At 42.4% G+C, this 26,110-nt stretch overlaps 1 protein-coding gene across 9 annotated transcripts in view; it reads right to left on the bottom strand.

Annotated features, from left to right (window-relative positions):
- The window catches only part of pleca (plectin a), a 97,143-nt gene extending 72,127 nt beyond the window's left edge, over positions 1 to 25,016 (bottom strand). For 7 of the 9 annotated variants that reach the window (XM_070984211.1, XM_070984214.1, XM_070984215.1 and 4 more), the window contains exon 1: positions 21,320 to 21,659. In XM_070984211.1, the coding sequence (XP_070840312.1) occupies positions 21,320 to 21,545 (226 nt within the window). In that variant the 5' untranslated portion in view covers positions 21,546 to 21,659. Of the gene's footprint in view, positions 1 to 12,482; positions 12,668 to 21,319; positions 21,660 to 24,604 lie in introns of those variants that run through there. The other 2 variants (XM_070984213.1, XM_070984220.1) reach the window with 2 other exon arrangements.
- Positions 25,017 to 26,110: the final 1,094 nt, after the last annotated feature.

Here is a 26,110-nt window from a genome sequence, read left to right as displayed (position 1 = left end):
CTGAATTCAACAGCCTGCCTCTGACCTCACACTCTCTCACACACCGATCCTTCATCTCATATTTGTGCCCAATTGAGCTGCCAAATGATGACGTTGAGCCTGAGAAAGCTTGTACTGATGCAGAACACCTGGACAGCAAACTGCATTGCACTGTTGACATATTTTCAGCCATGGATTCACCACAACCTGTGCTATAGTGGAGAAGCTAGCGGGGAAGGCTGTAATGACCGCTTCTCTAATCAATACGCAATCAATGAATGCTTGTCAGGATGAAGGTACATCACGGATCCAGTTTTAGCCAGCTCCAGCAGCAGTGAGGAGAGCTACAGCATCTGTGGGTGGGAGGAGGAAGCTGACTGAGAGGTTAGCCCCTCGAATGATGACTCTCAGATTTGAATATTAAGTCTGGGACAGATTCACTTCCTGTAACATGGAGCAAAATGGGACGTAAACTCTACTGAATTAAGGCCCATTTATACCCTCCGTAAATAACGGATACGGACGAAAGCGTCCGTATCCGGAGGCTGTTTCATCCGTCAGTTTGTCCGTCGGCTCTGAGCTTAGCCATCCGGAACTCTCCGGACGAAACCACTCGAAACCACCGGAAGTCGTGGGGGCAGTGTAGAGTCAAAATGAGCAAAATGAGTCAAACTAAAAACCAACGAAGAAGAGAACCGGCTCTACGTCAAAAAAAAGATTCGTCTAATCTTTTTTTCCTATTTCTCAGTACTGTCATTATAATAACCTCCTCTACTGACACCATTACTGATGCCGGTATATGCTGACAGAAGCGTTGACAAGGCATCGGCTGCCATGACAACGGCTCTGTAATTTACGACTCGACATTGCCCCCTAGAGGACACACTGACAAAACACTGAAAACGGACGGAGGTATGAAGGCCCCCTACGGAGGCAACGTGTGGGACGGACGGACGGATTTCGTCCGGATCCGGAGGGTATAAATGGGCCTTTAGTCAAATGCTCATTTTGAATGCCTACTGCCCAAAAAAGCTGCTGCCTCTAAAGATAAAGACATCATATATCCACAACTCATGTATTACACAACAATTATACTCTCCCATATACTGACAAATACCCTGATAAATATTGTCCTTGCGGTCTAGCAGATAAGTCATGTATTTTGTAAACTGGCGTTAAAAACTATGAATTACATAAGTATAAAATTAAGCATGGCAAATTGTGAGTCTATTCATTCAAATGCTTCTTTTTAATGCCCACTAACCAAAAAAAGCTCAAGGTCAAGAACACAAATGTACAACAAAACACATGTCCATCCTTTTTAACCAAATTTCACTTTATTGTGACTCACAGAGGACTTTTATTCCCTAAACTGAAGCTCCCAGACAGAATTTTCTCTAATCCTAACTTCCAAGACAACAATGGCCCTAACAGCAAACATAGCCATCTTGAGCATTAAGCATCTTATTGGTAGACCTCATTAAACAATCTGGGAGGAAGTAATGCCTGTAGACATGACTCAGCAAACTTTTTCACTTGTAAATGTCATAGCAGGGACGGCACAGGTGTAACTCATAACGGTACTGGTGGATGTGCTCCATTTAGGTGTGGCTGCAAGCAATGCAAGCGAGCCAGGATGCAAGCACTGGAAGCAGCACACCTCAGCCTCCTTAATGATAGATATAAGTTACAGCTGTTTGACAAGTCAAAATTTCTACTGACAGATAATCATTAAAATACCAAACAGCAGTGCTGTGCTGAGCTGAGCTGCATCTCTGTTGGATTTTTCTTTACAGATTTACTAAGAGTCGTCCCCTCACACCTCCCTGTTGTTTCACACAACCAGTTTCATCCCAGCTATTCCTAACGCTTCAACGATCCCCATGCTTCACATCTTCACAATGCATGTGCACAAGTTTTTAAGATTTTAGCTACGCGCATAACAATTATAGTAGCTAAAAACCAGGACAACAAAACTGAACAAAGAAGGATGCACATACAAATAGGTGAGAAATGGCTGCATATATAAATATATGTAACAAGTAAGTCAAGTCTATTGTAGATTGTAAACAAATAGAAATAATGCAAAGGAGCATAAAATCATGACTGGACTGAGCTGCTCCAACAGACAGTTCATAATTCATCCTACAGCAATTATCAACTCACACACAAATCTGTTTAATGTCACGACTCTCCAGTGTTAAACTCTACTGCTCACCCTCTTAGATCAGCACTTTGTGAAGGTATGCGATGAAAATACAACCTGCAAAGACCAAGAGAAGACCGAGAGAAGAGCGAAGGGCTTCACACCGGAGAGATGAGGCTCCCGGTGATGACAGGCAGTAAACACTACGCACCAGCTGGCAGGCCACACCTGAAACATCATCTCAATCAAGACATCACAATCTATAACGAGAAATAACACAATGCTATTTCTTTAGCAGGCATCCGGCCTTTGACAAATATATCCTCATGCCAGGGGACTGCAGGAGCTGCACATTTTTTAAATGTTATGGTGCACTTTGACCACTCGGAGGGACAAACTAGCATCTGACTGGGCTGAGACAACTAAAGGGATGCATGTTTACCTCTGTATACAGGTTTTTAAATGGGGAGGAGATAAAGGTACAGCATTCACATCTTAATAAATTTAGAACCAGTGGCGGAGGGAGCACTCAGACCTTTTACTCAAGTAAAAGTAGTAGTAAATACTACTAAATACTACGAAATATAAAATAATATCTGAGAGGAGAGAGGAAATCAGGTTTCCTTGCTAAATGTCACGGCGTGGCGTAGTAACCCATCTGACTGCACACCCGAGTGATGTTTCTGTTTCCACGCAGCTGTTCAGTACTACGGTGTCAAAACTGAGTCTACAGCACAGCCACAGTCTCATGCCCCCCCCCTTAATCAGAGGTGGAAGACCTGATACACCCTCCCCGCCCCTCTCTGGGATGTGGAACTTCCCATCATGGAGTTCAGCCATGAAAAGCTGGAGTTGGACCAGTACACTCCGTGGTGAGAGGGTGGACTGGTGGAGCCAAACTGGTCTCAGGCATGACGTACACCATCAGAGCAGGCCCGGAGGAGGTGATACTGCACCTCCGTCTACATTCATTAAAGTGATATCAAACTCCAAGTGCAGTTGTTGTGGTTCGTCTGCACTCACACATAAACAGAAAGACAACAAACGAGCCGGGGAGTCCGCTGTCAGCCGCTAAAAATAATCTGTTTACTACAGCCTCTCCCTGCTTCTCCCACACTGGAAACATTAGCAAATTCAACAGTTTATCGTAGCGACAATACACAATAAGCTGTCCTGATACACAGAAATAACATTTCCTCCTTTGAAGCCATGTCTTTCAACATCAGGACACCCAGGAGGCTAATTTTGCAAACGCTCCAACATCTGTTACCAGAAGGCGTGGGAACAATATTTGGTAAAAAAGCTGAATAAAAATTGTGTAACCTAGAGGCTATTATGGGCTGTTTGTGCAGCAGATTGCACATTGGACTTCTTCCTCATCACATCCCCAACAACAGGACCCTAATTTGGTCCCACTCTATATTAAAGGTTCACATATTCAGCGTTAACTAGTTGCTTATTAACATGTATATTAGCAGCATATTGCCTCTTTATTAGTCATTTATAAAGCCCTTATTAATGATTAATTAGATTAGAGTTCGGGTTATTAACACTTAAGTTCTTATGATTATAATTCATGTGCAACATATTCCTTCCTTACTATCAGTAAGGAGTAATGAGGAGGTTGTTGAGGGAAAACTCTTAATGGCATCACAGTTGTAGAATATGAACTCATGCTATTCAAATTCAGCACACACCTGCCAGCCAATCAGGGACAAGCATTTTCCACAGAGACGCATCTTATCAGACCGGATGCTGCATTCACACACGGCTGAGAGGACGGGAAGCAAGGAAAACCTCCTGCTGCAGTTCATTAACGAGTAAATCCAGATCCAAACGACTGAGCTCCTTTTAAATTTGCAGAATCTGTGCGAGCGTCTTCTCTGAGGCTCTTTAAGACAGAAGAAAGACTTAAGAAGGGGGCACCAACGCTGGAGGAATTCACAGAATGTGTCACGATGAAAAATGGACTCTGAGGCCCGCTATCGTTCACATCCACAACTGTGAAAGAGACACATTCAGGCTGTTTTTTTGGCCTTTTGTGGAGCACTGACAGAGATCCACAAGAGGCTGTTCTGGGGCCAGCCGGAAGAACAGTTTATGAACAAAGAAGAACAAATCCATTCTGTCTGGATGGAGTGACTGTGACCTTTACAAGTGAATGAATGTGTATCCAGTATATGATTAACACTGATAGTGTCACTGTGGAGTGAAACCTTGGATTCCTCGATCCATCATGAAGCTTTTACTGCTTTGATTGAAGCAAATTTCTTCTCAACTCTCAGTGTCAATGTTGCTACTGTTGAATCACTTTACCACATACCCACAGCTAAACCGTTGGGCGTGTATACATGGAAAAGGCAGCAGTGCTTCCCAAACTCGGCCTGTTGAAAAATAGAGCACACGCCAGCCAGCTCACTACTGACATTCCTGGCATTAGTCTGGCTTAGCGTAGCATGCCAGAACCAGGGTGTTAGCACCATTGTTCCACTCCCCAGGACCAGTGTGAGGCCGGGATCTCTGCGTACCCTCACGCTGTACCCAGGTTAGGCTGAGGGATGAATGCAGCACTCTGTAAGGCGGACTGATGAGTCATATTGGTTAATATTGGTTGTTCTGAGGTCGTTAATCAATACTCAGAATGGACGTATTGTATGTGGGGACACAGAACTTCTAAAGGCAGGGTGCAAATCGTTATTTGGAATCATGTTTTAGTCTATTTTTGTATCTTTAATAGCGCACGGAGGGATAAAATGACAGTTTGTGTTCGACTGTATCCTGGAGACTGAGATCTCCCCGCGACCAGACAGATTTCTGTGCCGGTGACGGCAGAGCAGAAAGACATCTTTCAGAGCGTCACTGCTGTCGGTCAATGCCTCACCAGGCGTATAACATCTGTATCTCCAAACACTGTGGGAAGCAAACACTGACATCACACGGTTACATCGCCTGAGGTTAATTGTTAAAAAGCTCATTGATTCTTTTCCACTTTTGGCAGCGAGAGAAAAAACAGATTCAGTAACACTCAAGGCACATGTGAGAGAACATCCATCCATACACTTGATTATGTGCTTAGTGGGCTTTTTTAACTGCATTTGCATCAGTAGACATTTTTAGATCTTACATACATTTTTTGTTACATAACATTTCTGCATTTTTTGCAACATTTATGGTTCTAAAATTTAAAAAAAATGTTTAAATTGGCAAAATTTTCCAATAATGTGGTAAAAATTCATTCTTGACTAGGTTTTTCTGGAGTTTTCAGGGTGAGGAAGACCATGACACGAGGTTGAAAGTTTCCCTGATTCAGTTTAAGATTAAAATAACCTGGTCGTATGAATATTTTGCGGCGTGGTTAGATAATTAACGTCAGCTGTTATTGACTCCACAGGTTTGGGAAGATACTAATCCTCCGCTCCAACACAAATCCCATCTCAATTACAGCAGCTCTCCCGTCTCACCAGCAGACTCTGCCAGGCTGAGTTCACTTTACCGTGGTTCAGGGTTGGGATTTGCATTTCTCTGTAGAGCTGAAACTGTTCCACATAAGAAACCTGAGACACCGTAAGGAAACCAATTACATCTTGATGTCATTTATCATCAAAGGGGATTTTGACTCGAAAGAATGTGAACTCATCTCGCACTGCCAGATGAAGTGGGGCAGCCAATGGAGACTGTGCTGCAAGCAGGTCTACCTGCAAGAACAGTGCTGTCAGAGACCCAGCGGCCTCATAAATTACAGCTGACACCGTCATTATATCGTCTCAGATATAAGAGCCTCCCACCTTTGGCAGGCATAACAGCTTTTCATGCTTCTGGCGCCTTCAGGATGACTTTCAGTATGTTTATTGGACCTCTTACCAATCAGAATCAGGTATCTATTCTGCACAAGGTCTAATTTCAGATTATTTTCAAGGTTATTAGCCCCCATTTCGCAGCTCGCAGTGGATTATCCCTCACTAATTATTCAAATAAAAGAGCGTCATACAAAATTGCCCTTTGAGTTTGCTGTTTTTTAAAAGGTTTAGAACCAGTGAATGAGCTCTTTGTGTGATTCCAGTTAAGCTCCAACAAATAATCAAATTAAGTGTTTGTCTGCTCTGCACTTTGCAGCAGAGGGTCCTTTCAGGAAAATAGTCATGTGAGGGTTGAAACAACAGAAAATTACAAGCATTTCCTGGGTATAACATCTCCAAAGTGAGGATCTGCTGCATTTTTCAAGTGCAAATTATAAACCTAGTAGCTTAAAAATCGTGATTAATTTATGGTAAGATTTAAAGAAAATGTGAAAACTTAAAGGTTCAATGAAAGTTGAATTTGTGAAGGTATAATGTTTACATGCACGCATGCACGCCAACACACACACACACACACACACACACACACACACACACACACACACACACACACACACACACACACACACACACACACACACACACACACACACACACACAACACAATATGTTTCGGCTGCACATGTGAACAAACTCGGACCAAACAGGTCAGCTTACAAACTCGTGTGAAGTAGCAGACAGGTGTGAAGATCCTGCTGCAGCACAGACTCCTGGGTAATCTACAGTACACTGAGCCGTCCTGTTGCCACTGCAGGATTGGGAGTGGGTGTGAACACATGTGGAGATAATATATGAGTATGTCCTCTGTCAGTGGAGGTCATCGCACCGAGAGGCCCCAAAACAAAACATGAGCATCCATTTTTCTCTCATCCGGTGCTTCACTCAGAATAAATAAAAAAGTAATTTTCAAAATTTCATTCAAAAGCTTTTCTGCTTATCTGTAGGTTAAGACAAAAAAGACACAAGCTAAGACAAGGCTGTCTGTCGTAGTCCTTATCTCCAGGTTTAGATCTGACACTGACGATAACACTGACAGTCAGAAGACACACAGACACCCTCGGGGGACGAGTTTTCTCCCTAAAATAACTCCTCTCTGTGCTCACATGCAGACTAAATCATACTCCATGACTGAACGTCTTGTCTGGACGCACCACACACACACAGCCTGCCTTCCACCAGCAGGCCGGAGGGCCTGAAGAAAAGATGATGAAAGAAAAGCTGCTGCTTGAAAATCGCACGTCCATATTTTCCACAAATCCATCCAACAGCTACAGTCTGACTTATTTTTCTGATTGGCGTTAAACTGCCGGAAAACTGCTGTTTCTCCTTCTGCGTGTTGATATTAAGAATTAGATCATGTCAGCAGATGACTGACAGCAGCTGAAATTAGCCTTTTTTAGGGCTGAAGACAAAGATGGTGCATTGAAACTGGACACGTAAACAAACAAATCACACACCCACACACACACACACACACACACACACACACACACACACACACACACACACACACATAGTATAGTAGGTAACAAGCTTGTTCACACAGCAGATTCTTTGCTGCAAATATTATGTTTACTTTAAGAATTACTTTGACATTTTGGGAGCAGATTGTGGCATTTCAGTTCAGGCCTAAACAAAAGAGACATACGGTGTTAATTAAAGAGCTTTTGAGGTGCAGTTCGGTGGATTTTCTTACTTTTGTAGTAAGGAGTCCTCTGGCTAAAGGTCCTTATGCTAAGTGAAGCTAACTGTTAGCTACTGTTCATAGTTACTGTACAGACATGAGAGTGACATTGAGTGTCTTATATAACTCCATATAGACTCTGTATAAGTTTATTTTCCTAAATTTGAGCCATTCTTTTGATGAGAAATGTCAGGTTCTGCATTTTAACATGCACGCACAACAAAATTATACACACTGATAAACGTATGAGTTTTGCTGTTTTCAGATACTCGTTGATTAAATGGCTCTAATAATTGGCTCATGGCTCTAATATCTTCATTAATATTGGACATTAAAAACACACTGATTCTGTTTCTGCACCAAGTGAGCCACCCCAGAATTTCTGCTGCCACAGTGTGGATGCTTTCTGACTAAAATGTGACCTTTCATATTATAAAAAGGTTACTTTTTTTTTAGTTATTGATTATTAGTCACCAGTACTGCAAGATGAAAATATACTCCTGCACCGAGGCTCAATGCGTAGTGTAAATGTATCCATAATGGTGCATGCAGTTTGTTGATATGGTTCATTGATGCCTGGTGGATATGCAGTTTGTATATACGGTTGTTTACATTTCATGTTAGTAATTGGAGACATGATTGTAGTTTCATGTTGTTTTAATGAGTGACACATGGTTTGATTTATTTGTGATTATTCCTATGATCGTGTCTGTGAGCTTGTTCTCGCGCTGTTTTCGAGGAGACGTGGTTTCCTTTTCTTTCCCGATGGACTGTCATATGGCTCACAGTCCTTTTGGATCACTTTAGGAGTTTGAACTCGTCAAGCGGAGGACAACGAAGGGACCCTCACCTTCGAGTCTCATGGACAGTTCCCTCTTTGTGTCATGCAGCCAACGAGGTATCTTATCATTTGTTTGTATACTGTTTCGTCCTGTTGCAAGCTAGGTACATGCAATACATATTGTGTGGTTTGACGATGTGGTCCGTAGCTATTTAGCTAATTGTGTTAAATGTATTGTTCTGCACAGTTTTCACGGTGTTGATGAAGATTTGGAGGCTTCATTAAACCAGTTCAAGAAAACTACTTGTGTTCGTCGTGCCTGGGGGGAATTACACTTAGTCTAAAAGATGTTTTGATGTCCACAAAAGAGCAGGTGCACCTGATGTTAGTGATGGCTTCTCCTCTACATGATTTTCCCTTTTGACAACCTGCTGGCTGGACTGTTGAGTCTGTGCATATGAGTGATTTTCTAGGTGCACAGCATGCGTGCATAACTTGAGGACAACTGCTATTTTTGAATCTGAGGTCAAATTGCATGAAACCGATCTGAGGCAAGTACTGGAAGTGAAGTGGAGGGGGTTTCTCTGCAGACCCTCTAGTTCAACAGTGACTCACAAGACAAACTTATCTGAGCCCTTTTAGAAGTGACCCCTGCTGGTATTTACAGTACATACACACACACACAAATGCACCACAGTGTCCAAATGTACTGCTGTAACTGCAGGTTTCCCAGTGTGTTAGCTTATTAAGAGTGATTAAGAAGGGGGAGTAGGACTCTGAATGCACCCTCCGGACTGGATTTAATTACTAACCTGCACTTTATGGGGCAAACACAAAGCTGAGATCATGCAAAAACAAAGACTGCTGTCATTGTCTTAGGACACCTGTCACAGTTTACCTAAAGCTGAAAAAAGTAAAGGGAAAAATAAAAGGTAAAATGATTTTATAGTTCAATCTTGTGTGTTTCATTCCAGTTTATTAGTTTCACCAATTATTAATACACTAGTTTTAATAGTAGTTTAATAATTATTTTTATATTTATTTCAGTTTATTCTAATTGGAATTTAGTCTGCAACAGTGATCTTAGAACTTTATTAATCTTTTTGCATACTTGGCAGCAAAACCACCAATTAACCTGAACAGAATGCATAGTTTAGACTAAGACCAGGAAGAAGTTCACCTTAAAAGAAGGTCACCTTAGCCTGAGGCGAGGTCACTGGAGTCATTAGGAAGCTTAGGTAGTTATACTTTATTGGAGGGAGTCTTTGCAGAGGTCAGTCCACCCTGAAAGGCTCCTGCCTCAGTATTTAAGATTTCCAAGCACTTGTGGGGAAGAAGGACACTGCAGCCAAACATCTGTTATGTTGGGAGCTTTGTTCTAAAAGGAGATGTCCAAAATTAGTAAAATGTGACATGTATTTCAAAGATATTGAGGGCACAGAAACATTCATTGATGCTGCAAGTTTAATGACATTTGCAGAAGGACAGACTACTTTTCATTATATAAGTCATTGCATCCGCCCAACATCTCACTGAGCTAAATGTCAGGAGTCTTTTTAGTTTGTCTTTCAACCAGAATAACTTGAAGGCTGACAGAGTAAACTCCTGGGATATATTTGCAGCGAGTATTTAAAGCAGAGCTGCATGTTTTACACTAATAGATCTGTTCACTTGCTATTATAACACAGAGCTCCACTCAACCACACTTAATCATTCCCACGGGAAGCTGAATTTCACCTGTTGCAGCAACTTATGCAAATCACAAGACAGCTTGTGCAAGAGTAACAGCTTGTTTGATGTCAGACTGAGACATACTTGTGCGACACGGGTGCATACAGAGGCTGCCAATTGGGAAAAAGACAGTTCATGTTCAAACTCGCTGCAGTAAATATGGTAAACAAAGTCGTACATGAGGGATTCTTTTTCCAGGATCTGATATCTCTCACCACTGTTATGAATTTTGAGCTGCTGTCAACACGAGCAGTGAAGGAAGAAGAATCCATCACTGTCAGCAAAGCGAGGTAATGAGAATCTAAATTATCCACAGTATTATTAATAATTACACCCGCTCACAATAAATGAGAATTATCAGCTGCAGGTTGTTAATGGCTGATGCTAAACAAGACATATTTGACATCAACACACACACATTGACTCCAGCAAAGGCCGTGGAGAAGGAGCTGCCATGTCAGGACAAGCCTCAGAACAATGACCCCATTTTGGCTCAAAAACCACAAGACAAGTCAAAAAGACAACAATAAGAAAGAGAAACAGGAAGCGAGATGTTGGCAGATGGACTGGAGGTTAGAACAGGGGCGTGGAGCAGCAGACTGGTGCCAGAGCGACACAGCAGGGAACGCTGCCCACAGTGACATGCACAGTGGGCAACCGCATGGGAAGAAAATTACTAGACTGTTGTGACTGGATGGAATGATACTGTTCCCAACATAGAGACCAAGCCTAGGCCCATTGGTCTTTATTGATCTGTTGATCTGTAGTCTGTTGTAAGTGGGGTGAAAGCTGTGGCCACATTTATGATTTCTCTTCTTACTTCGAAGCTATTTTTAACCGGAACATCCATGCAGCTCCTCATCAACAATGCCTTGCTTTTAGCTGACACACACACATGCACACACACTATAAGCCCTGCACAGAACAAACTAGTCATGGTTCAACAAAAAGGAAGCTGCTTCTTCGCTTATGTCCTTCTGTATGTGGATGGCCAGTGGGATGAGAGAGCACAGCTGTTCCTGTCAGCCTGTGTCCTCGGCCAGACCACATCCAGATGTTGCTGCTATTCACCTGCCTTCACCATTAAAACAAGAGGAAGCTGGAACAACATGACACCTGCCTGACAGAAATCCTCCTATTCCTCCAATACTAATTCAATTCACTAAAAACATCTGGTTTCGGTGCTTCAAGCATCTTAGTCTGGATTAGAAAGCGATAACGTCTAGATGTGCAAACAGGTTTTCATTTCAAGAGTAACGCATAGTCTCACGCCAACATTTGAGAAGCCCAAACAGCCAATTTTTCAATGCAGCGATCAATAAATCGTTCATGGATGATGAAACAAAATGTTCCAAAGTGCCACTAATGGTCAAAACTCAAACATTAAGTCGAGCCATAAATTCATTAATCAGCTAATTGTTTCAGCACTACTTTTGATACAGATCAAGCCTCCTTTTGTCAGGCCTTCTTTGTACTTGGATAAAATTGCAAACCAGTAGAACAGTGTGTAAAAACCAGTTCAACCTGCTGCTTCATGCAGCACAGAGGTGATGATCCCTCCCATGTTTTGCATTGGTCAAACTCAGACTCATGAAGCAAGTAAGCAAACGAGCTTCAGGAACATCTTGAGGTTGATCCGGCTTCCTGTGTTCTCTTCCTGAAATGAAAAACACTATCAGGTCACGGCAGCATTTACCCAGACATGATCAGCTGAATGTCCCTCTGATGCGCCACCTTGTTGGCTGGTAGCTCTTATCACTCATGCTGCACATGTTGGACCTGTGCCATTCAGCCAACGGCCACATGTCTCACCTCTCTGCGCTCACCAGTGACTCCCCAGTATGCAAAGGAGGCTGTCAGGTCAGAGAGGAGGACACAGATGGCAGCTTAACTCCTTTGTGGAATATTTAATTGCTTGACCTGAAGGCCACAGCTTTTAACTCTCACTCATCTGAGGTGAAACCAGTGTGACTCACTTCCACCAGTCTATGACAATAGCAAAGATCTGATGCTGGACTCTGTCTCCACAGCAGCTCTGTGAAAAGGTGTTTGACCACATATCAATATCATGTCTACAGTAGAAACATTATACTTCCTGTTTCTACATCTCACAGAGGGCCCTCTTGAAGCAAAGTGCATCTGTGTGAATCAATATGAAACCAATTAATGCTGGTAAATCAGTCAACATACTACACTCACTGAAGCATGCACTCACTCACACCAAACCTCCCATTCAAACATGCTCTCTACATGGTTGTCATTTGAATATGTGCTGTGAAGAAGAGAATAGGGGGGCGCTGTTACCTTTACACTTCTCTCTGACGTTCTCATAGGCTTGCACATAGTCCTGCTCCTCTGTCAGCCGCTGACCCGGGTCAAACATGGGCATGGACATGATGGCCTGTCTGATGAGTCGTGGTTTGGGCACCTTCCTCTCTTTTCAAACTTTCCCCTAAACTTTCCACTGGCACTGCACACCCCTCTTTGACTTCCTGTCCCCTCAGTGCTGATAAAAGCCCTCCTGGCTGGCTGTCCACCTATCTGTCTGTCCCCACCTTCTTCCTCACCCACATTCAATCACAGTATCCCCTCTATAAAGCTGTAGATTTCATTCCAGACCACCACCACTCCCCTCCTCTGCTTGAGAAATACCCACAGACACACACACACACACACATATCAGACCCTCCTCTTAAAGGCACAGAGGCGAACCCACACCGCAAAGATAGCAGTTGAGGCAGAGCTGCAAATCCCACAAACACACACACCGCACAGACCAACTCCACCCCTGATAGAGACACACATGGCTAACTCCATGAAAAAACAAGTGACGGAGGTGCGTGGGGTTATTCGAGTTCCTGCTGCTGGAGAAACCGGGGCAAGGCACGCCAAGTGGATCCTGCACTATTCACAGCTTTAAAATAAACTCCCAGACCACTTGCATTGATCTCCTCAAAGTCACGTCATATTCCCAAAACTGCATGACGGCAGATTTTTTAGCTGAAATGCCAGAGAGCCACACCTCTCAGTACAGGACAAAACACTGGACCAGTGCTGGTTCGGTGCTGGATCACACAGCTCCAAGCTAACTAGGCTAAATATGTGTGAAAATTACAAGCACAGCAAAAGAGTTTAAAGCTAAAACTTAAAGACGAAGCTTTTAATAATCACCATGTGATGGCAGTTGTGCTTCTGACATCATGATACTTGTTTCTATGTGCATTTCTGCTCATAAGGCAAAACATAATGCATTTATATGATCATTTAAAGTCTGACAATATCAACTGGCCTGCTCTGATTTAGATGTAAACACTCTGATTCCTCCCATTTACATGAAAATTCAACCGAAGCTCTTATCAAGTGACTATAAACAAGTGAGTGCACAGGCTGTATCCTCTAAGGAGTGTGAGTGTTCAGCCCACATTGCCAAGGAAACAGTCAACAGATCAACTACTACTAAGAAATCCCAGACCCGCTCCTATGAAGCGGTGACAATACTTTGTCAGGGTGCCAAGAACAACTGCAGCTACATAATCTTCCGACAAGGAAGCGACGCCTGGAAGAAGCACTGAGAACTTGCCGCCGACAGGAAAATCGGAAAAGTTCAGAGGAAAGTTAGTGTGAATTTTTTCCAAAAAGATGTGTGTTCCCCTAGAAAAGTTTCCAGTGGTGACATGTGCTGAAGGAATTTGCAATGGAGTTATTAAATTTGTTCATTTTATTTACTTTCTGTCAATACTGCATGTAGTACTCTACTTACTAAACACCACACCATGCAATCATAGATAAGAAAACTACAGTTACACCTGCCAGTGAGGTAAAAAATTACAACTCAATACTCACTATAGCGTAATCTATTGAGTGTGTGTTATAGAGAACTGTGATTGAGTGAACGAGGGAGTGATTTCAGCTTTGTCCCAGCAGGAAAAGCACAGATGGAACAAATAACATTAAGGCCCGTTCAGTTCCAGGTGACCAACAAGCTGTGACGGTGTGAGGCAGCAGACGCAGCACCAGGAGCCTGAAAGTGAAGCAGCTGAATTCAGCCATCATTAATGTTATCACATGTGCTTTTCCTGCTATGATATATGAAAATCTCCACTGTGAAAAATATCAAGACTGTGGAGCTGGTGCGCCTTGACAGAGCGAAGCCATTACTGTAGCTACACGTGTAGCTCGAAGTGTTTGAACGTCTCATACCAACAGCACCTGATGGTGTTTGTACTGTGAGTAATTATGTGTGTGCAACACAAAAATCATCTCACAAATGAATAACATGCAGCATTAAAGTCAGATCAGTCAGAACAGTAATGCATCTACACTCTCGCTGTTAAAAGCAAGAAGTACTGCAGCTATCCTCGCAGCCTGAGCACACGTGTGTGTTATCACTTTCTCATACAGCTGGGAGTTTCTGTTTACTCAGCGATCGGGAGAATTTCATCCACATGAAACTGCAAATTGCAAAAGTTACATAAATAAAAGCTTGACATCAGGAATGTGGGAGATATTTCTGAGTGTACTGAAGCACAGCCCTGCAGCTGTGAGACACCCAGCTAAGTGCAGTGTTTCTCAATCAGTGAGTTATGACCGAAAAATGAGCTGCAAAAAGCTTCTGATTGCGATGATGTTGTGTTCATCTGTAATGAGTCCCAGCACCTGCAGCTAGTTCCATGGTGGTTTCCAAGACGCCATCAATCTCCACTAAGCATGTGAGGAGTTTCAAAACATAATTAACATGTGCATAAATTGAGCCAATGTTTAAGTGAATGTAAAGCACTTAATCAATCCTCAGTGTGTATAGGAGAAACTCATGTTTCTGATAAACACATATGAATACAGTGGAAGCACAAGATTATTAGAATTATAGTAATGTTGATCTTATTGAATATAACCTTCATTTATCTACAAACTCCTGTTATTGGACTGCTTCCACTGCTTTTTACAGACACATCTACAACAGATGATTTAATATAACAGAGCAATCTGATTACAAAGCATTATAATGATACCTGATAAAGCATGACTGAATACCATACAGTTGGTATTTGGAGCCCTCAAGTATCACATTTGATATTGGCCTAAAAATCATTACAAATCAGAAAATAACAGTGGCTTGTTTGGAGTAAATGACCTGCAATTTACATGACAGCCACCATGAAAGAGTCACAGAAAACAGAGGCTCCTGCAGAGAGTCAAACTGTTTCCACAGAAAATCAAGGAAAACCTTGTCACCGTGCTGTAAAAGCAGTCTGACATGTCACCTCTGGGGAGCGCAGGGCAAACCACCACTTCACTGACAGCTCATATTTAGAGATATCGCCACAGTAAAACTGAGAGTCTCACAGTTTAACAATTCAAAACTGACGGCTCAATGATTTATTCCACGATTTGTTTTTCCACAGCATGCTGAACAATCTCTCTGTGCCACAGTGTGGGTATAGAAAACAAAAACATCTCACTGTTTCCTCATCACTGGCCACTGGACGGTGTCTCTCAGAGACAAAGTCTCACTTTTGTCTCTCTGTTTGCTTGTCTGGCTTTGGCTCGAGTGACTGACTGCAGAGCCAAGCAGCCCTCCCACACATCACCAGGATAAAGACTCTGTGCCCAGGCGGTGCCACTAATTTATGTTCTCTGCTAAAAGAAAAGAAAATAACAACACATCTAAGGACGGATCCGACCTCCCCCTCACTGTCCATTGACTGCTTTTTATGTATTCACTCATTTGTGTTTGTAAGACGTTGTGTGGTTACTTGCTTACAGGTTCGCGACCTGAATGCTGATCAAGGTTGAATTGTAGTCAGTGCAAGGATAATGTGTCCTAAAGTTATATATTAGTGTCATTAGCATTACTGCTCCAGTGTTAGTAATTAGTTACTGTGGTAACAGATACTGTAGATCAACAGTAGCTTTATAATCTGAAGCATCTTTAACATCTTCTTCATAAAATTCATGAGATTATTTATAGGTAACCATTTAAATCATTATTTCATCATTTACAAATAAAGCAAGACAGAAAGAGACAAAAAAAGAGTTTTTAATGTAACTATAATTTACATTTAATGTGAAGTATGTCATGTAGGGAATATCTAAGTTTCGAGTAAAGTACATTACACTTGAACCAGAAAACAAAGTGGTAAGAAAACTGTCTTAAGACTGTGTCTAAATTAAAAATCTGAATTTTTAAAATGCATTTATTGACCAAGATAGGCTTGCAAACTGTTTGAGAGAACATCAAGTAATGTAACAAGTGTAATTAACCTTGCTTGGCCAGTGACTCTGACAAGCCATATAATTTTCTGTTTTCTGCAGTCTGAACATCTGCTCTGTCCACTGACTCAGCTCAATGTTACTGCTGTCCACACATGTTGTTCTATGAGACTCAACATAGGACATGGAGAAAAATGTCCTCCTGGGATCAAATGAATATATCATGAAACCATGCTTTACCATGACACCATGACGTAACACTGCACAGTGAGAGAAGAGACTCATGAAGACGCTCCAGTGCACTTTATCTTTGGATACTGTCCTCTAGTGTCCAGTTTGTATACTGCACAAATCCCCCTGTCCTCGGGGTCCAATCACTGAGGTAAACCGCGCTCAACATGTAACTGTAGGACACTTTTCATCTCATTTTAAAATCATACGCATTATCTCTTAAAACCGCAAGTACACTGTTTGGAAACAGCTTGGGTGAAGTGACAGGACAAGCTTCAGGAGAGAAACGTCACACATTTGTCTGAAAGATGGAGGAAAGAAAGGTTTGCATTTGTCAGCTGCACCACAGTGTCTCAGGGTCCCAAAGATATCGTTACACACTGCTGACGCAAGCAGCCACAGTGAAGACTGTGAAATGTGAAATCAATAATGGATCCACAATTCAATATTCTGAAAAAAACTGCACCAAGCCCCACGATGAAAGCAGTTCTGAATAATTTATCTGAACGTGATACAAGCAGACCCTGTGACGTTTTCTCGACCTCCTTGAAAACAGAGCAAAGAAGTAAAAGAAAACTATCATCGTGACTTACATGAGATGCTTTCCTGTACAGTTTGAACATGAATGTGATGTGTAAACTATGGAAGACAAAAACAAGAAAGTAAGGATATCTGAATTTAGGAGGAAGAACAATCTAACGGTTACAACACTGACAAAACAGGAGTACTTTCACAGTAAACAAAAGAGAAAAGCCAACTTTCTGTTCCCTGCTCATTGCGTCTCACAGCTTTGTGTTGTTCTGTGTTCTGTGGTGAAGTTAAACACCAATCAGCCGAGTTCCTGGACGAAATGTGGAAAGACACAAGATTGCAGTGGTACTGCAAGAACACTGTACTCCTCTCCCACACTGTAGTACAGCATTAGTCATGTTGTATTTCTCACTGAGAAACAGGATGACAGATCATCAGTTCAGAACCTAAAAAAAGAACAAAACTGCGTGTATTCAGGAACCACAGACCAAAAACCAGTCAATCTCTCACCATTTCACCACTGTGATCATACTATCACCATACCAGAGCTTTGGATCTATGGAAAAAATGCGTATTAGGCATAACAGAAACTGGCTAAATGAAGGAAAGGAAGGACATCAGAGACCATCTTTGGTCTAAGCCAGACCCAAGATGGGAAAAGGCAAGACTCCAAACTAGAAGAAGGAAAGTTTGTGAAATACTATAACGAGGCTCTTTACGTCTTGTGGAACAACATAATATTATGTGATGGGCAAGTTCAGACAGAGCAGCTGTACAGAGCATAAAAGATGAACACTTGCATTGGGAGGTTCAGTAAAATATACGGTATTTTCCAGAACTAAACATCAAATAAATGCCAGATCTCCAATATTGGCTTGGGTCATGGTCGACATGAGCAAATAAAAGCCTGGTCTCAAAAAAAGGCCATGGGAAGAATATCCCTCTTCTTAGAGCCTCATGCACTCCACAACATAAAGAAAAAATTGCAGTAACTAAGCTGTTATTAGACAGTTGCTATTCAGAGGAGGGGTTTAGCAATGCGTCAGTTAGGCCGTAACACTGGAGAAGCGTAATCAATGATCAATCAAAAATGAGTTACACAATAAAACGTCCCATCACTGGTGCAGTAAAACTTCAAAATATTAGACTTTAATTATAAGAAACTGAGTTGAGTACCTGGTTCGCTTGGTTTTTCTAGCATGTTAACATCTTACTGCTTTTACTTTGATTTTTGCCTTCTCAAAGCTGTGACACTATATTTTTGGGCTAATTAGTTTCATCCAATAAGACCTGATTAGAGGAAATAAAATTTCAAACTAACAAGCCTTAGTCACAGCAGTGCTTTAAGCTAAATGTAAATGTGAGCATGCTAACATGTTCACAATGACAGAGCTGATGTTTAGCAGGTACAGTATGATGGTTTCCATGTTACCATTCTCTTTTAGTGTGTTTGCATGATAGTGTTTGTTAATCTGTGCTAAACACAAAGTTTAGGCTGATGGGAATGTTATTAGCTTTCGCAGGTATTCGATCATAAAGTATTGGTAAAATGTGGACCTGAGGATGATACCAGAGGGAAAGTCAAACAGTTAAACAGAATTCTAGAATTTAATTATTTGAGTTATTTAGAGTTTTGGCTAATAATCTCGAAAGCCATGACATTCCTTTGTAGTAAGAGATTAGTATTTGTACTAAGGACCTCATTAGTACAGCAAATAGCTCACTAACAGATTCATTCAGTCAATCATTCAAGGCCCACTGGGCCCTGGAGGTTGTTAGGAGCCATGGCTACAGCAATACGTGACATGCCAAACCAAGATCACTCCCCTCCTCTCTACAGTTCTGCTGAGCTGTGTAGTCTATGACATTGTGTTCTGTTGCCAGCACTTTATTGTCTTCCTTTATTGCTATCCTCTGTATGGATGTCAACAGAGCAAATGCCAAGAGTCACAGCTGATCAATAAACTAGCATGTTAGAAAGCTACAAAAACATTGATGCACTCTAACTGACGTCTTATTTAGTGTCAACCAACACGCACTGCCTCTCAAACTGCCTGCAGCTTGATAACAAATGGTCTCCATTTGTTGGAAGACAAAGCTGAAGCTTGAACCGTTTGTGTCTCACAAGACTAATAAATCGGGCCAGTGCCATTATGGCAGCAATCCAACGAGACAACACAGGCACAGTCACCTTTATCTAATACTGCACATTTCATCAGCATCCCGCACGCACCCACAAGCACTACAGGAAGTAAACTTTCTGTCTCCAGAAATAAATTAACCTGATATCCACTATCTCCCTAAACTCTAGCTCATCAGCAAGCTCTGCAGAAGTACTGTGAGTCACACAATCCTGCTGCAGTACCCCACCCCATCAAATCAATATCAGAGACGACCAGGGAGGGGGGCAAAAGAGGTTTGTGTTGGTGTGGTCCAAAGAGACAATATGAAGCAAAGAGCCACAACAGGAAGTGCTGAGGCCGCAAGTTGCATCATCTGAGTCCTGCCACAGTGGTCAGTGTTAACAGAGGTGGATGAGCTGCAGAACCTAGACAAGATTTATAGGGATACTGTAGACAAAGAGACACTCCTAAGAGTCTGAACTGCCCTCCATGGGAATAAAATGAGCATAATGAGAGAAGGTAATGATGTTGTTCACATTTTATCCCTTTCAACAGCCTACAGGAGTCTTTGGGATAGTGTTGAGCGTGCATATGAATCTGGAACAGTGGATCGTGACACTTCAATCACCTTCATCCACTGCAGATTATGCAGTATCTATTGAATTAAGATGGATTGATTTAAACCCAACAATCAGTGGGCTACCCTTTGTAGCTACAGAAAAAAGCCAGCAGCATCGCAGCTTATTCTTCCACAGATTTTGCCGAGAGCACAATGACAGAACAGCACCAAGATAAAGAGTCACAAAATGCATGACGGCATAGACAAACAAATCCTGAGCTCTTGAAGTAAAGCAGAGTCGATAGGTGACAACACTGGCAGAAAACGCCAGCATCAGACTTGAAGTGCAAAACAGCCAGTATGACGAGTGGATGACAATGGGGATGCAGAATAACAGTGGCATGTCATCTGTATCGGCCAATAAAGGCTTTAAAAAGAAATACTGTATGTATGATGAACATTTTTCTGCTGGTACGACGGGCCAATAACATGAGGCTTAAATTATGTGCTTGCAACGTGAGCATGTCTGTGGTGTGGAGACTGTTCATTGTCAGAGGAGCCAAACGGCATTCCTTCAACACTGCAAATTGAATTGTTCATCCTAAGAGCCATCATCCAGATCATAACAATGAGTGAAGAGCCAAGCATTAACACATTCGGTGGTTAATGCAGCTTGTAGCATCTATTAGAAACCCACAACCTGGGGTAACGTTGGCGTAAGGCTCACATAGCTAGACTTAATGTTATCTCCACACTTCCAACACCACAACCTCTGCGCTGCGTCAGTATCTGTGTCTGTTGCTGCTGTATGTAAATGTACTTGATAGACATGCCCCAGGGTACACTGACTTTTGAACTTATATAATATACGTTGGGTTTTCTGCCAAATAAATGCTGTTGAGCTGCCTAATCCTGCCTCCTGTCTCACTCTGAGAATGAATCATGTTGCATTTACTTATCATCCTACATTATGGGACAGGTGGATGTAGATTTTCATTCCTATATTAATTTTTTCTTTGGCAGAATCAAGTTTTGAGAGGAGTATCCCTTTATGGAAAATATCAGCATATTGGATATCTGCAAAACTCCAATATCATGCATCCCTTAACGGCAGGCTCCATATAAAATGCTTCATGAGTAGCAGCATTAGCAGCCAGTCTTAGCAGCAATGTTACAGCAGAGTTTGCATACAAGCACTACAGCAGGATGGCCACTTGAGACTGGCTCCAAAGGTGAGTCAATCACCACAGAGCCCCATATTTAAAATGTCCAACTTTATAGCAGAAATAAACATGTTTACAGCCTACAGTCTCTATAGCTAAATTTCCAAATCACGCTTCACAACGGCTTTTCAAAAACCTATGGGTGATGTCATGGAGACTACATCCATGTTTTATGCTTTCAATGGGCAGAACCTAAACAAACGACACATGCACCCCCCTCACAGACACTTTCACCTCCATATTCTTTCTGTGTGAACAACATACCTGCAATGCGGATGACAGCCCTCTCTGCCGGGTCCAGTACATCTCCAGAGGCTGACTTGGAGCGCTTGATGCGATGGTGTTTGGGCAGGTTCCAGGGCAGCGTGTCTCCAGGTGATGGAGAGTAACTTATTGAACTCAGGTCACTGGAACTCTCCTCGGACGCAGCCCTGACCAGAGGCCTCCTCTTGGGCTTGTCCTTCACCTCCTCCATAGTCTGGATGGACATAGTGGGTAGAAATGGAGAAACATGGACTTTTCAAAACAAGAACAAAAAACACAGTGTCTCTATAATTTCTGTAATCTGTCATTACTGTAAAATGGCAATCCAACCACCGAATACTCGATAGAAGTACCAGACCACCAGGGATTTGAAATATTCATGTTTTCTTCTCTGGAAATCACAACAGCAGGTGGTTTTCCTGTGTACCACATTTTCAAGCAAACCACAGGAGCTACTGAGATTAAATATTAAGTGTTTCCAGGAATAAAATTGTTTGACCTTCATGACACACGCCTGAGAACAAAGCTCTATGAAATATTACAAACTGACCAAAATATAAGACAAACGTCCTTCTCTGACACTTTGCATGGACGCCTTGTGAAGATAAACACTTTTAAGGAAAAATGGCAACATTAGCAAACTCAAATTATGTGTAATGTCTTTAAATAAATGAACCACATATTCAAAATAAAATTAAATAAATAAGTTAATTGCAGGACCACAGAATAAACAGTAGGAGAAACGTGACAAAGTAAAGGTCTTTGTAATTAGCTAGCTAGCTAGCGTCATATTTTAGCATCTCGGACAGTCACCATGCTAATTCACCTGTTTGGTGATTTTAACAGCTTTCAGTTAAAAAAAAAACTGCTCCAGTAACTGTCAACAGACCTCAGTTTATCAGTCATGTTTCTCACAGTCTCCTGTCAAACTTTTGAAAGGAGTCAGTTTTGAGACTAAGAAATGACTGTTAGCTAACTTTACTGCTAACTTAACCGTCTTTTTAGACCCACCATCTTCTAGCATGACTTTCCGTGACAGCTCATTTTTTGGCGGCCTGAAAGACAATTCTGTGAAGTCCATTTGGATCTTAAGACGTTGTTGGTAGTTAATTTCCTTACATTAACATTAGTTAGCGAAAAACTCTTTCAGCTGGACTAACTGATCTGATACGTTTTTCACCGAGAACGCCTGCTAATGGTCAGACGTGGAACTGCTAGCTTAACGAAGCTACAAACAACCCATAATGCAACGCTCTCCAGCGCCAATTCAGAGAGCATTCGCTGTGAATGAAAATGCCTCGCCTATTGTACCACATCCCAAACTTTCCTCTGTAAAACTTTAAGAGTAACACATCATGCTATATTTGGGCTAATATGCTACAGCCGATTTTGATAATATCATAAAAATACTTTTGCAAGTACTTATTTTGGTGGCTGATATCAATTTCATGATTTTTCTGTCAACATATCACAGTAGTTTATGGCAAATGTATGCAAAAATAACACATATAAAGTAATAAAGATCACTGCAGACAAAACTTCACACATTTAAAGCAAAAACTACAATTGTTAGCTTGTCAGACATCTTTTAACACATTTAAGCATGACAATGCAATTATATTACCACAATAACTTAATGAATTATACTATTTAATAACTGCCTCCATAATTCAGTCTAATGTGCATCTGTTCAGACAGACGTTCAGTTCTGCAGCTCAGTGCTCAGACTGTTGTCTGAAGTATTTTTCACCAAACTCCTCATTCAGAGCTGCTGTGAGGAGCAGGGCAGGTGCTGCAGATGCTCTGTGCAACGTCACCACGCTCCCAGCTCCTTTTTCAGCTGAGTCACCATCCGGCCCACAGGATGCTCTCCACCACCACAGCCTCTCTGATTGGACGGGACCAAACTCCCAGGAGTAATGTCTACAGTGCATCAGAGACAGATCACATTCAGGTTATGATTTTACTAAGTGCTATTTCTGGCTGTTTGTTGTTAGGACTGCAGTACTGCAACAATATCTATTCTTCATATTATTGTTTAACCTTTATTTAATCCAGTTAGCTCATCCAGCTGCTGTGTCGGACAGGAAGAATTCAGTATGTGAGACTGAGCTTCTGCACATAACATTTGTTATTAGATAATGACAGATTATTACTCAACCAGAGTGGAAACGTGTGTTTCAGCTGTTTGAAATCAGCATATTCTGCCATCCCTCAATACGTCAACTAATAACAGCGTCTCTCAAAGTAGAGCTGTAATGCATTACACTTTCCTGCTGCACTTCATTGACTGATCTTAATGGAGACATGGGCATTTAGCCACTGTTTGAACAGCCAGCAAATACTGCTGTTCAGATTCTAGGATTCAGTCTTTCATGCACAATGCTGCATCCTTCAGGAGAGGTTTGATACTGTAAAATTCACAGCTCCTACACACACCAGAGAAGGAGAGATCTCAAGTTTGCCTCGAGGCACCACTGCAAGTTATCACATATGCATGTGAACTGAAATCCTTTAGTCAGGCAGGCAGCACAGCGAGAGCCTGTTTGATCTCTTATCATCACCTCTCTGAATTAATCATCACTGTACTGCAGAGCTCTGATCTATTCAGTAATACCATGCGCCATAATCATCTCCACCAGCATCATCACCTCCGTCCTCCTGCCTCTAACCTATTACTATTCAAAGCAGCTTTGTTTTTCCTGATTGGCCTCGGTCCAAGCTGAAAGCATCAGGGTGATCCGCAGTTACCAGGCAACGCCAAGGAGCATTCAAGAGCGTGCTCCTGAAACACTCAGGACTTGGAAACGGAGGAAAGTTAAGTGATGTGTGCTGGTATGAATAGACTGGGACAGTAGGTGAATCACACTGACAGCTGACTGACGCTCCCCCTCTCTCTGTCTGTCTGTCTCCCCCCTTCACAGCTGATGGACTTCATTAGGAGTGGATCTGTTGATCGTCAGTTGACAGAGGAAGCTGTCAAGTCTGGATCCTGCCCAGAAAACTCAAGCTCGCAGCCGCTTCGAGCTGCACTGCGCCGCCACACCTGAAATCAGGCTCTCTGCCCTGAGCCGCAGAGAGGAGAGAGCTGAAAGGTGCACCTGCAGTCTGACAGGTTAGGATGATGCTTAAAAAACAAAAACAAAAACAAAAACAAAAACACACTCGGGTCAATTATAATCTGCGTGTTTCCAAATGAAACTAAAATCATGAGATTATCATCGTGCGCGATGCGGCAGATTGTGAACTATAAATAAGCTGTAGGCCGGTTCCTGGTCTACTCACGCTAAAAATATCCAGGATGACTGCTGCTTTGGTCCCGAGGAAGCAATCGCAAAAAAAACCCGATCACTGCAGCGGTGTCGTCGGCGGATTCGTCCCAGTCAGACCCGCTCAAACTTCCCAAGCCATCATCCGCATCCGCAGCGGGAGTCGCGCCTGCGTCCTGCAGTATCCTGGCTGCGGGGCGTCGAGCCGGTCAGACCTGGACTGATCCGGGCTGCAGAGCGAGCCGGGAGGAGGAATGTGCTCCTTCAGCCTCGGCCCGCATGCCTCACAGCCAGCACGACGGCACCGGGGAAGCTGTCGCTCATCTGCAGCCGCGAATGAAGCTGAAGGTGGGAGCGGAGATGTGATCGCAGGCTCGATGCGCAAGTGGAATTGATTGCAGCGTGCAATCAGAGGCAGGGGCTTCTTCACACGTTACACCCCTCAGACTGAGTTCTGTCCTTGATAGTCGAGCCTCTGAGGGAAGCTGATGTGTCAGTATGCATCCTATATCCAGTGAGCGTTTTAATGCAAATCCCAGTGAAAGATGGTCTTAATGTGAATGTTTAATCAATAATATTTTGAACCACTTAAACGTCTTTTTAACAGGTGACTGCTCTCCTTAAGACTTCTGTGTGCTCAGGTTGACTCAAATTAAAACATATCTCATAATGTGTAATTCAAGCCTTTGCTTTGAACTTCACACCTTTAGGATGTTGTTATAAGAGAGGCACCAGCAGCACACTGCTGAGCTCAGCATCTGTCCGGCATGTGGAAACAGATGTTGTGATGGTGATTATGATCATTCTCTGTACTGCAGAAAGGATTTCTGGACAAAACTGAACTTACTTTTCAACTCAAGCTTGAAGTCAACAGTACAACACATTCAAAAAGCATCTTTAGGGGTTAAATGGAACAAAAAAAGTTTCTACAAATCCCTTTAATCCAGACAGAACTTTCAAATTCAGTCCATTGAAAAAGCCATGAAATTTTGCCTCCCCTGCATGTGTTGACATATGAATGATTATCATAGTATTATAATTCATTGACTCCTGTGACCCTTATTAATGTAGATTCATGTAAAAATGAGAGTAAATATGAGAAAGTGCTGTTAGTGTCAGATCTTCACATTAACTGTGCTCTGAATGCCGTCTACCAGCTGACCCCCGCCTTCCCTTTGATGTCACAAACATGCAAATCAGCAGCTATTGATCGAGAAATCTGTTCCATTTAGTCCATTTGCCTTCTGAGTTGTTTATCCTGTGCTGTGTTTTTCTTCTTCGCTCCAAATGGGGCCGAGTCGCAATGAGTCGAATTAAAAACTGTCATGCTGAGCTGTTACATAATCACACCATGAATGATAGAGTGCTTGTTTGTGTGGTCCTACTACATGATTAGTCTCCCCCTTGGAGAGTAAATCAGCGGGTATGGAGAAGTCGGGGGCTGTTGGCTCGGTCCCACTCTGAGCCCGGTCTTGTACTCATGAAGGATGCGTGCCATCGGTTCTGAATGCCGGTGCCTGTG

The sequence above is a fragment of the Chaetodon trifascialis genome, chromosome 17, assembly GCF_039877785.1.
Source record: "Chaetodon trifascialis isolate fChaTrf1 chromosome 17, fChaTrf1.hap1, whole genome shotgun sequence".
NCBI lineage: Eukaryota > Metazoa > Chordata > Actinopteri > Chaetodontiformes > Chaetodontidae > Chaetodon > Chaetodon trifascialis.
This window is presented reverse-complemented; position numbering and strand designations above follow the sequence as displayed.